This window comes from Triturus cristatus, chromosome 4_1 (assembly GCF_964204655.1).
Source record: "Triturus cristatus chromosome 4_1, aTriCri1.1, whole genome shotgun sequence".
NCBI classification, from domain to species: Eukaryota; Metazoa; Chordata; class Amphibia; order Caudata; family Salamandridae; genus Triturus; species Triturus cristatus.
The window spans coordinates 102,329,615-102,342,962 of NC_140585.1; the positions used below are offsets into that span (position 1 = coordinate 102,329,615).

A 13,348-nucleotide genomic window follows, 5' to 3' on the forward strand; every position below is an offset into this window, starting at 1 on the left:
TTAAACAAACCAGAAAATAGAGGAGAGGAGGAACATAAACAGAGGATAGGCTGCAAAAGAGGAACTTAACCATTGACCAGCACACAGGGGCACAGCTTAAGGGGTTTGTTTGAGGTGTGACACCCTCCAAATAAATGCATGCTTGGCTTGATAGTATGGTTCTGGGGGCCCTGAGTCAGGTCTGCTATCTCTGTCGGCTTTATCCTGCACCAAGAATGAAAGACAAACCAGGGACCTTTTATGTAAACGAGAGAGAGAGAGAGAGACACAGAGGTAGAGGTTCTCATTTTGGGCCACATTATACATGCAGCGCATTTTCCTTCATTGTGCTGGGCGCAATGTTTTAAAGGTTCACGCAGAGCGATGAAGGAAATTGCACCTTAATATGATGAATGCGCTGCCCAGGGCAGCTGTGAACTCGTGCTACGGGGGTAGTGCCTTCATGTGGAATACAGAGCGGCTGCTTTGGAGCTGCACCGTGTTTTCACAGTGCATGTGGGAACTTGCCTGCACTTTTAAAGGCGATTAGAGATCCCCTTGCAGGCAGGTGCAGACAGTGACAGCAGCCACCAACAATGGGATGTCTGGGGGGTCCATATAAGACCCCTTTTCCCCCTCCAGAGTGCTGCTCTCAGGGGGCGCACTGTTAGTGCACCTCCTTAAAGCTCCGTTGCCTCTGTGCCCGCGTATGTAATATTAGCAGTTTTGGGCTGATTTGCATATGGCTGGGTCCAAACTGGGGTGGCGTGGTAAGCAAAAGAAAAATGGATTAAACCCAGATCTTTGTGACTGGGAGTGAATATTTGCATTGTTCAGCATTGCGTCCATCATTTGTTTCTTTTGCCTTTGTTGCCTTAATGGGAAAGGGTAGGCCTAGATGTGGGTCCCATGCTCTCTGCTCCACTGGATTCAAGCTAGCCTGGCTGATGAGGGGTGATGTACCGAAACCGGGCCCAGGACGCTTGTTTCCGGTCCAGGGAGCACCTGGCTTGGATGTTTGTATTGTTCAGCATTCCATCCATCATTTTTTTCGTTTGCTCGCGTATGGAATATGGTGTGGGCGCAGAGGCATTGGGATTCCCTCATTTGCATGGGGGCTCCCTAAAGATAGCGCTGGCGCTTTATGTACGCCAGTGCGATCTGTATTACAGAAGGGGCCGCACAAGCGTCTGCTACCCCTGCAGTAATACCAAGTGCTCTGTGGGTGCGCAAAGTGGGCGCAAACACCCTTTGCGCCCCCAGAGCAATTGTGTGATTCGAGGCAAATATTTATTTCAGAGAGCCTCCCTTTTTCTTATTTTCACATATGAGCGCACTTTTGAATACTAAAAAAATGAGTGAAAAGGTACCTGACCAACTTCAGTCACTTGCCGACGTTTGTCGTCCAGACCTATACTCACTTGAGTGAGAAGACTGGAATTTGTTCTGTATATTTTCCCGCCTATGGGATCGCAGTGAAATGAGTCTTTTATATCTCCGCGTGATTCTTTTTCTCATGCATTTAGTGATATAATCTGATGTACTAAGAAGAAATGCTTACGCATGTTAAAGAAATTCACTTTTTCGAATTCTGAAGAGATTGTATCATACTTTTACATAAGGTCTGTTGCATGATATACATGGCAATTTTTTTTTATGGCTACACTTGCGTACGATCTTTTGGGGCCAAGCCAGACGCCTGGTTCAGCCTGCCCTATTCATTTGCCAGTGCGCCCCTTTCGATCGATTTGTGACTTGGGCGTAGTTCATGGGCTGCCAGTCACTTGATTATGTGATTTGTAAAAGGCGAGAACAAGAAACATGGAGCCCCACCCACATGCCAGAGTATTACAACTCTACCATCAATGCTTCTTGTACCAGAGTGTGTGCAGTGAAACTACATTTAAAATAAGTGATACCAGATCAGGGACTCCACACCATTGTGTTGTGTGTGTAGTCATGACGTGTGTAGTCATAAGTTCCTCGGAGAACTAAAAGACCCAGGTAAGACAGGCAGGGGTATAGCTTCAGTGGGGGTGTTAGGGGTGTGAAACCCCTGAAATGCCTTCTTGGTTTGGTAGTTGGGTCTGGGTGCCTTGAGTTGACCTATAATACAATGTGTGTGTCATTTTTTTTGTGGTCATTCTCATTTCATGAAGAGGTTTGAACTTGTTCATTTTTTGGATCGGGATCTTAAATATAGATAAAGTCCGGTTTACCAAAAAAGTAGTAAGCCAGCATCTCCTCAAATTGGTGCAAATGTATTACTTTTTGGAATTCACCAACATTGGCAGTAGTGGTCTTGGAAAGCTGTGCCAGTCTCAACTTTCCAGGCTTACTACTAGCAATCAAATACTCAAAGGTGATGGGATGAATGCTTGCAAATAGTCTAACCAAAGCCAACTGCTCAGGGTAGCATGCCAGTCCGTTGTTTTTCACCCACAGTGCCACTCTAGACAGAGGCCCACCTAATGCAAATCAGTACGGATCCTATTCCTCATGGAAACAGTCCACCTTGAACCTTGCTTATCTCACCCTTCCACCCTGGAGCCCACTGCTTTTTAGTTTGGGAAATGTTTGATTCCTACCCTCTGAATCTCACTGACTAAGTTACACCAGGTAGATGGAATCAACCGGGTTCTGAAGTTTCTAAAGCCAGTGGTTGGGTGGGCCAAGCTCCTTGACACCTTATAACAAGTGTAAATATTCATTCATGATGGTACCATAGCTGGGACTCCATTGGGTCAGAAGCCTGGAGGCCAAAAATAATTGGTGCCAGTAGATGACCCAAATGGTGTTATACCCTTCTTGTCCCTTTATCTCAGCTCTTCCCAGATTTCTCAGTTTGCTACTGTTTTTCTCTCTCTCACTTCCTACTTCTTTCACCCATGGTTGCTTTTCTCTCTCTTGCTCTTGGTCAATGTAGAATGGTCAAGAATAAGTCCCGGTCCGCAAAACTGATTGACACAACCCACCACCTGAAACAACTGGCCCAAATTATGCACCTTATGTCCAGTTGTTGGTTTCCTGTGTTCAACATTATAGTTTCAAAAGGCCACACAGTGGGTAAATGGATCAGTAGAAATGGTAAAAGGACTAAAAGAGTTGCGCTGATGTGCGCTAACTAGATTACTGTACATTCCTTCATCTAACGCAGATTTAGGGATGTGCACTATGCCTCTTTTATTTACACCGTGTGAATGTGTGGAAAATATATTACCGCATGAGTGCGAAAACCCTAGATTCAGGCGTTTTTGACAGAAAAAGCTGAAGCCTCAAAACAAACTCTCCAGGTCAAGGTAAGAGTTTAAAAAAAAAAACAGCATATGTTAGAGCCTTGTAAAGTAAAGTATGCCTCATAAAAGTCAGAGGGATGCGTTATTCAGCGATAATGATTGTAACCACCAACCCTGTTCCATTCATCGCTCGCTCACACTCCTCGGGGCACCCTCTGAGGCGACACCAGTACATGTCCCGGACAGCAGAAAATGATGACTCAGTGTTGTTTTAATGATTTACAGAACGGCGTTACCCTTTTCCCCCGATTTCAGACACGGGGAAATGTTGATGAATGTGAACATTCTGCAGCTGTGGCTCTACCCGGCAGCCATGTTCTGCTGTGAAGTAAACTAGGCATTCTTATCTCGCCACAGGCTTTGAACTGTGGGGCTGCACGCTAGACGTGATGACCTCAATGTCTCGAGCCAGATGAATCAATGTTTGCTGAAGAGTAAAGGCAGTGCTTGGCAGAATGACCACAAATGCCCTCTGTGAAAGGTAAAAGCTACTGATGAGCTGTTGCACTGGCCATTAGGAGGCGCATAGACTCTTTCACACTGTCAAAGAAGCACCTGCAATGCAATAGGACTCGCATTTACGTGAGACCTATTGCATTGCAAACGGGTGGGCGGGTGGCAGGGGGACGAGAAGGCATGAACAATAGGAGTGCAGGGGGACAAGAAGGCATGGACAATGGGAGTACGGGATGGGGAAGAAGGAAAATAGTGCTCACAATCGAAATAAAACACATACCGTGCAACACTCGAGGTTAGGGGGCCAGTAGCCATGGGAGGACACAAATGACGACATGGCCGTCATAAGGAGGGACTAACAAGCCTATGCTCCTATGGGAAGGCGGCATTAAGGAAGAACAAAGACACAAGCCAATAAAAATGTTGGGCGGGGGAGTGGGCGTGGCGTCTATCTCGCCCGTACTCAACTACCCCAGAGCAGCGATTGCGCGCTGGCTCAGGGCTCGACCTAAAAAACGGAAAGAACCAGCCCACCCAGCCCTAGCCATGAGGTAGATTTCAAGGGTGTCGGTTTTTAACTTATTGTCTCACTTGGTTACAGAGCCTGAATAAAATGTTTGCTAGGGTTGTAGGTAATCTCTCATCCGAAGTGAGATGTACGGCCAATACAAGTGCCCAATGAATGTGAGTATCTAGTCTGAAGGATGGTAAGGGGACCGGCCATGCTAAGTGCTAAACAAGCTGAGTTGAAGATGGACTACTAAGTCTGTGGGAGTAGAATGTTACTGTCTATTACTCTTTGGAAGCCATTCGCAGTGCAAAGTGAGGTTTGTAAGATCTATTATGCACCAGTGTAATCTGCTCAAAGACAGCCATTCTACGCTGTTTCATTCCTTACCCCTGGAGCGGAGAATCCAGGACATTTGTGCTTTGATCCCGATAGTTCATCTTCTGTCCTGGATCTCAGTGAGAACGACTCTGAGGCTGCTGGAGCTCCTGGCCTCCTGCATCCTGCTGGAGATGAATGCCAGGTGACATATGCGGGTTTTGCAGTGGTATCTGAATTCCCAATGCGCACAGCATCAGGGGGATCTCTCGGACTATATCCAGAATTTGCAGGAGACATACAAAAGACAGTCAGTGGTGGTTGTTGGGTCGCAAGTGGGTAAGTGGCAGACCAGTCCCTCTTCCCCAACCACAGCTTACAGTGGTGACCAATGCATTGCTTCTGGGTTTGGGTGGTCATATGAGATAAGTGGAGATCGAAGGCACCTGGTCTCTGGCAGAGGACGGCTCCACATCAGTCTTGGAGTTGTGGTCCATTTGCTTGGCATTGAATGTCTTTCAGCCATCCATAAAAGGGAAGCTGATGCTCACGGACAGCACCACTGCCATATAGTACTGTAAGAAATAAGATGGTGTGATGTGGTGGATCCCGTGTCAGGAGGCACTGTGTCTCTCAAAGTGTCTGGTTCACCAGGGGTTGTTCCCAGTGGCAGGCCAGACAAACTGAGCCGCCGGCGCCTAGTGGATCATGAATAGCAACTACACCCAGAGGTGGCGCAGGTTCACTTTCGCAAATGGGGAGAATCTTGGCTCAGTCTTTTTGCCACAGATGAGAATGCACAATTTCAGCATGTTTTCACATTGGAGTTCACAAGACTCAGAGATGCATTACTCCTAGAGTGGAGCTCAGGACTCTTGTACGCCTTTCTGCCACCATCTCTCCTGCCCAGAGTTCTGAAGAAGATCAGGAACGATTGGTCCCAAGGCATACCATTGGCATCGGATTTGAGCAAGGAGAGCGTGGTACCCGGTACTCTTGGGCATGAGCATTGGTCCTCTGATCAGGCTGCAGCTTCAGGAGGATTTTCTGTCGCAGCAGCCGGGCAGGGTCCTACAACAGTGCCTACGCAATCTTCATTTCCATGCTTGGAGATTGAGTGGAGTCAGTTGACTTAATTCAACCTCTCTCCCAAAGTCTATGATGTAATTATGGCAGCCAGGCAAGGACTTGCTTTGGGCACATTTAAAGGTTATTTGTTTGTTCTTCAGCTTTTTGCAGTTGCTGGACCAGCCCTCTTTATTTAAATCACCTCTTGTGATGCATTTTTTTAAGCTTTATTGCATCTCTTTCTGTCTACACCTTACCTCATGCCTCACTTGTACCTGAACCTAGTTCCTATATTCCCACTGTGTTCTCCCTTTGATCTGCTGCTGTCCATTGCGGCTCCTCACTCTCAGGTTTTCCATACCGCTATAACATTGGTGTGGCATGAGATTTAGCTACAAACCCTCTGTCAACCCACAATATACAACAATTTTTCCAGGCAAGCTAGTGTTAAGGACCCGAGCAGCCTTTCTTTCTAAAGAGGGTATTCCTTTTTATGGCGGACAAAACACCCTCCCAGCTTTCTTCATTCCACCAAGCCCCTCTAAGGAGGAGGAGAGACTTAATCAGCTGGATTCCAAAAGAGCGCTCAGGTTTTATAATGATAGTCAGGGAAGATTGTGTGGATGATCTCCTCTTTGTTGGATTCGCAAGAGCGAAAAGGGCAGAGCAGTGCACAAGGGTATAATTTCTCCCTTAATTGTTCTCTGCATTGAAATCTGCTACTTACCGGCTAAGAAGCAGCCCCAAGAAAGTTTGTTAGTCCATTCCACCAAAGCCAAGGCTGCTATCACTCCATGAGCATGTGGAGTGCCTGTCGTGGACATTTGCTGGGCTGCTACGTGGGTGTCACTTTATTAGTTCACAAAGCACTACTGTGTGTAGAGCCAGTTCCAAATGGAAGGGCACTTTGCCTGCTTGGTCCTGCAGGACTTTTTGGTCTGAGCCATTTCACAGACCTACCACGTGGGAGGTACTGCTTTAGTATCTTTTAAAAAATTGAGGAGTATGCGGCTAGAAGTATCAATCAAAGACCAAGTTACTTACTGTCTATAATAATCTTTCTGTTTTATACTCTTTCTAACTACAGATTCCTCACCGACCCTCCCAGCTCCCAATTCTCCCAAATGGATTCTTTTGTTATGTTGTGTATTTTTATAGTGCACTATCATCCATGAGGGTATCCTGGAGCTTTGCAGGTCTGTGAAGCTTCCATCGAGGAGACTTACTGGAAGGGCCAGATATTCAGATTTTAGCTGAATTCAAGAAGAGAATAGGAGGCTCTAATGTGATGTGGAATGTTTTCTGCATTAGGAGTGATGTAAGAGAAGATGCGATCTGCTGCTGTGCTTTTGTGTATGCATGGGAGATGTTGTGGTGTAAGTCCGCCTGGTCGAAGGTGTCTGGAGGGTTGCACATAGCTGTTCAGGTAGGCTGGACCTTTGTTGTGTAGTGCTTTGTGTGAGTGAGAAGCTTGAACTGTGCATGCTTATGTATTGGGAGCCTGTGAAGATCTCTCGGGTGTAGGAGATTGAGGACCAGTCTGCCTACTATTTTCTGGGTGGTCTGTAGTTTTGTTGCGAGTTGGCTGATGATCTCCGCGTAGAAGGCGGTTCTATAGTCCAGTCTGCTGGAGATGAGGCTTGGCTGATGGTCTACAGGTTTGTAGAGTGCTCTATCACCCGGGAGGCTATCCTGGTGCTGAGCAGGTGTAATTTTAGCCAAACCTATGGCCCCGTGAGACTCCTCGAACAGCCATGTCTTCAGCTCCTTGCAGAATTCAGGAAGTGAGGAGGAGGCTCTTGTGTGTAGCTGAGGATTGTGTGAGGAGTTTGAATTGTGCTCGTTTGTGTATGTGGAGCAGTGGAGCTCATTTAAGCGTGGCGTTATGTGAGTGCAGCATGGGAGGTAGAGAGTGATTCTGGCTGCTGAGTTCTGAATGGTTGTTGGCCTCCGGGTGAGTGTTTTGTTGACCTCAACATAGAGGCTGTTCCTGTGGTCCAAATTGCTTGTGATGAGGGGGTGAGTGATGTTTTTCTAGGTGCTAATTGGGAGTCATTTGCAAATCTTCCTCAGCATCTTCAGGGTGTGGAAGCATGAGGCGGTGATGGCGTTGTCTTGTGCAGTCATGTTGATTTTGATGACAATTCGAGGTTCTTGGCATGGGAGATTGAGGTGGGTGTCAGTTCCAGCTCAGATGGCCACCAGGTTGAGTACCATGGGAAGCGCTGATCTCCAAGATCAAGATTTAAGTCCTCAGATGGTTGATCGTCATCGAGTGGGCAATTTTTGTCAGGCACAGTACTGGGCGTCTAGTCCGTGACAGAAAGAATGAGCTGTTATTGGCATTGAAAAGGACATTAATGCCTTTAGAGCGGATGATTCTGGCTACAGGGAGGGATCATATATCTATATCTATATATATCATCTCTTAGGGAACTCTAGGTAGTTCTCAAGTTTAGGTGTAGAGCAGCTCCTATATAGAGCACCCTACAACACCAGCAACCCTCTGAATTTGCTCACCTCAAATGTCAGTTTTTCTAGCAAAGTTTTTAAGCATAGGATTAGCACAGTGCCATCCATGCTGAGATAGAAAGGGACAAAGTCTTTTGCCAAAGTAATTCATCTTCTAGTAACAGGTGGTTCATTTGACCATGAACTTATTAAGATGAATTGTTGTTAAAGAGTGGATAGGTGAACCACAGGTAGGTTGTCTGCCTAGCACAGGCCACTTGATGGCTGACACAATATGAAGATATTCCTACAGTGGCCAGACCTTTCATCCCTTGTGTTTCTGACTTTGAAATACACCGCAGGGCTCTCGTATCTAAGGTGGTATTGCCTCTTGTTGGTGGCAGTGGGGGTTTTGGTCCTTTTTAGTTTTCTCAGTGAGTTTCCAGGAATTACTGATGAGCGATATGAGTGCAAGTGCAGCATACCACTGCAAGGACCAGAGCCACCCCCGTAACAAAAGAGGCGACGATGATGGTACTGGTACTCTCTCTTGGTTGATACGCTTACTTGGGGCAGGAAATTCCAATTGATATTGAATATCACAGTACAGAAGACAAGATTTGGTGCATTTGGCAGCAGTCGTGGGAGGATTCTAGTAAGACTATATGAAATGTAGGACCGCAGGGTAGGCGGGGCTCAGTATCCAGGTCTCAGTTTTGGAGTACAGAAGCAAACTTTGTTCTTGCCCATCTTTGACTTCACACAAGACTGTTGCTCCCACACTGAAGCTGATCTTCCTAGTTCCCACGTCATTATTTAGAAGGAACTTGTCATTGGCATATAATTCGAGGCAACCCTTGTAAGCAGCTTGTGTCAGTGGTTCCACATACTTTTGGAACCTATTCAGTGACAAGAGAAAGTTTTGCATTCTGCATCAAATTTTGATTAAGCACTAGAGCTCTTACCCTCGGCGCGACTGATGGACGGGAGCAGTGTTCATTCCTTACGGATCTTGGTGCTCCCCGCTGAACCAGTGTCTCCACTGAAGACTTACTAGGTAACCATTTGGATTGAACACTAAGAACCCATTTGGTCCTACACGATTATGACAGAAAAGTCTTAAACCTTAAAAGTTTTATTTTAAGAACCTTGTCATACAGAAACCATTTGGAATCGCAAGATCAATTAATCAAAAAATCTGAGTGTAAAGCACAGTTAAAGGACTGAAATCAATCCAAGAACTTAATAAGGTCCAAATGATTTTACTTGTCCTAGTGTACTGCTTTATGTGTCCCTAAATGCAAAATAAAGTTAAAAAAAGAACTTAATAAGGTTGAGGTCCATACATTTCAAGTTCTAAAATGGGAAAGATCCAGCATGGGTTCGCCTCCAAGGGTCAGTGAGGAAAAGGTTCTCTCTACACTTGCAAAAAGAACACACTTTTGTAGGGTCTTGAACAAAGGATTTCAATCGAGCTTTTCATGAACAGCGGAACAAATATCGTTACATCATGTGCGATTCTGCTAAGCCAGCTAGGTGCAACCTTGTTTTAATGCACATTTTCACTTGGAACAGCTAGTGGAGGTTGCTGCCGCTTCTCCTAGAACACACTTAAACTTTATTGAACTGAGACATGACAGTAAGAGCTAATCCGCATGCGCATTGAAGCGCCAAAAACAAAATGGCGTCGGAGGCCTGGAGTCTCTATGTTAACTGAAGTTCTATTTTTTGTTAGTGCAAAGCAGTGGATTTTAGAAAAACAGCTTTACAAATCATGAGACCGTAATGAGGAAAGTTGTACCTGCTGGGTGCAGCAGACTAGGCATAACCAAAACCTCTTAAAGGGTGTACCATTTGTACTTTATGCTCACGGATTTAACAAGGCTCCATGATAGAAGGAACCCAGAGAGGTCGAGCAGTGACAGACTCATGCAGTCTGACCCCTATTCATCAAGCACCAGAATGATCGTAGAGTAGCGTTGCACTTGCTTCACGCAACGTAACGTAAGGGCAACACAACACTAAAGTCAGATTTACCGAGCTACGCAAGGCTGTCTTCTGTGGTCTTGCAGTGCTTGGTAAACCTGGAGTAATGCAAGTCAGTGCAAGTTGTTGCCTTGTACTACTGTCCCATGGGTGGAGCACAGATGTTTGGCACGTTCTGCCCGCCCATGGATGTTTGGCACGTTCTGCCCGCCCATGGAAGTTTGGCACGTTCTGCCCGCCCATGGATGTTTGGCACGTTCTAAGATTTGTAATTAGTGGTATATCTGGTAAATGCTACTCCTTACCAGGAGAGACGTAACGAGGAGAAATATCTTTGTCTGTTTTTTCCTCTTTCTACGTGTGCTGCACTCTGCTGCACACGCAGAAAGAGGAAAAACCTTCTGAGGATTGTTTTTTCTGCAGGAATGTACCCCTTCCTGCACAAAAACATTCCTGCCTGCAACGCAGGTGCAAGGGTGCGTGTGTTGGCGGAAGGCAGTATATTGTGCGCCAACGCAAGGAAAGGACAGGAACGTGCCATAGGATGTTAAGTATGCTGCATTCCTGCCCGCTCCCTTCCACGCAGCACAGCAAGGTGTCTTGCCGCATTCTCGTGAAAGTATGGTAGTTTCTGTCCTTCAGTGGACATGCAGGTTGGATCAGAAGAGGCGGAGGAATAAGTCTGTTTCCTGATGTGCACACTGCTATCGTGGACTAAGGTCTCCACTGTCTTTCTGATCTATCCGAGTCCTGAGATAGAAGGATAGTATGAAAATGCTAGAGGCGCAGCTCTTGTGTCTTCGGGAATGGAATGATTGCGCGCTTGAGCTTCGGTTGTACTTCCCTGGTGGAGCGAAAGGTGTGGCAAGTAGGGCAGGGATGGGATTCCCGGGTAACAGACCTTAGTGTACCAGATATATGTTGAAGATGGAGTCTGTGCAGTTGAAAAAGGCAGAAAAATCATGATTAACCCCTCCCAAGTTTGTAAGCGTATCCTTTCTGTAATGAATGCTGCATTGAATTGATTCACTTTTCATGCATCCCTGGGGAGAAGGAACAGCCGGGTGTTCCGTTACCTGGTAAGTGCCGGGTAATTTGTATTCGAGAGGGTTTCAACAACGCAGAACAAGATCCGCTCTGGAGGTTTTCTTGCACAACCTCTTCATAGTTGTTGGACTCTAAGACGAAAGAAAGGTAGGAAGGGGTCTTCAGGGATGGATGAAGATATGGCCATGTTAGGGATTGGTGCTCCCTGTGACATCTCGTCAATTTGTACAGAGATCAAAGTAAAATGAATCCTTTAGTATGAGCATAACCACTTGCCTTTAAACCTAAGAATTTGAAATTAGTGGTCAGATTGTTAAATGCAAAAGATCAAGGTGTTTAGCCAGATGCTGAAATCGTCAAGGATCCTGGGCTGAATTAGGGTCGCATTGTGAGCCTCGGGAACAAATAGGTGTCCTGCTAACGGTGGCACTGGACACTGAGAGACCTGGGTATAGGAGATACAGGAGTGCTGTGTGGTTCATACTTGGGTAGATCTTACATATCATTGCTCCTCACTCCACTCCTGAGACATGTATGATGCCTTTGGAGTTCATGTTAATAGTATATGTGCACCATGTTCTCCACCAGCCTTCTGAAAAAAGAGTTTTCCTCAAATAAAAACTATCCTTATCTTCATTGCTCAGAACATTGTAAATTTTCAGTAAACGCTACACTAATGGTTCGGACGCTTAATACATATCAGACAGCATTTGTTTCTCATTGAGTCTGAGCTTGATGCACGCTAGTAAATGACTCAAAGTCTGCAGTGCTTTGGAGGTAGAAGGCTGACATCCTATAAGTGGTTATAAACTGTCTAGAGACAAATCAGTATACAGTGTGTGCTACGCAAGTGACCATCCACCCTCTTTTCCTAAAGGGGCTAACATTCCAGGTCCTATTCAGTCTTGGCTAGTCAACTTTGAGTTGAAATGTGTATTGCCATAATCTGGGAACAGTTTTGTGATGGCGCCTCACACTTCGGCAAAAAAACAATATCACAGTACGTTGCCATCAATATCTTTATCGCCTCTGTGTTTGTTTTTCTAGGTCTTAGGTCCCACTGTCGGTGTGGTGGCTGTTTGCAAAGGAGCAGAGATTGCCCTGGCCATGGCGACATTCCTAAAACAGGTGGCGGCTACGGTCTGCATTAACGGTACCAACAGCATTAATGGCATGACACTACGCTACGGGGACCTCTGTATCAATGGGTCGCCATATATTCCAGAGCGTGTCCGCACCACCAATTATGGCGCAATGGAAATATATGATGTGTTTGTGGATCCCCATGCACCGGAACATCAGGACTGTATCCTCCCTGTGGAAAGAGCCTCCGGTTCCCTACTGTTTATCGTGGGTGGTGATGATAGTAACTACAACAGCAAACTGTATGCGGATGAGGCACTGGCGCGGCTCAAGAGGAACGGGAAGACGAACGGTCGCCTCCTCTTCTACCCAGGCGCTGGCCACCTAATAGAGCCCCCGGGCTCGCCTCTATGTCGCATTGCAATTGCCCCCATTTTCCCACTGCCACTTCTGTGGGGTGGGGAGTTGACAGCCCACTGCAAAGCGCAGGAACATTCCTGGAGGGAAATTCAAAATTTTCTCCTGAGCCACCTAAAAGGCCCAGTGGTCAGCAAGCTTTGATAATTGTTTTATGATCAAACCTGAAAATACAAGAACACTCTCTGTGAACTGGTCGTGAGAACTTATGGTGCAAACAATGTGGGAAAACCAAGTGGTTTTAAAGCAGCCAACTTTTAATGTGATCCTTTGTACAAGTATTAAATCGATATTGTTGTTTCTAACTTTAAAATGTCTGCATTTTGAACACTTGTCAATATTTTATTTTCATAGCCGGTATTTCATGCATGCCTCCCTTCACTTTAAATTGGAAGGTAATGAATGAATATGAATTCCAAATACGTATCTTCCTATTTGTGACAAATATATTTTCACTTTCTTCGTTCAGTCACATAAAGCTATCAATGGATATAAGAAAAGAAACAAATTATATTGTAAGAACCAAATATTTGTATCTTTTTTTTAATTTTTATTTTCATTCCTTAATTTATCTCTATAATCTATTTATCATATGATCTGAGTCTATCCTGTACACATCCTGTAGGTATTCTGCCTCCTATTGGTGGGACTAGAATGTGTACCCTTGGCAGTTCCGTGCGGATTGCAATATGCTTCTCTTGCTCTCTGTAGTGTCTTTTAGCAGAGCTCAGGTGTCTCG

The 13,348-nt window shown here is 45.7% G+C and overlaps 1 protein-coding gene across 1 annotated transcript in view; it reads left to right on the plus strand.

Annotated features, from left to right (window-relative positions):
• The window catches only part of LOC146839652 (bile acid-CoA:amino acid N-acyltransferase-like), a 116,618-nt gene extending 103,681 nt beyond the window's left edge, over positions 1–12,937 (plus strand). Inside the window, exon 4 of the mRNA XM_085651745.1 lies at positions 12,157–12,937. Coding sequence (XP_085507871.1) covers positions 12,157–12,753 — 597 coding nt within the window. The 3' untranslated portion in view covers positions 12,754–12,937. The remainder of the gene's footprint in view (positions 1–12,156) is intronic.
• The last annotated feature ends 411 nt before the right edge of the window (positions 12,938–13,348 follow it).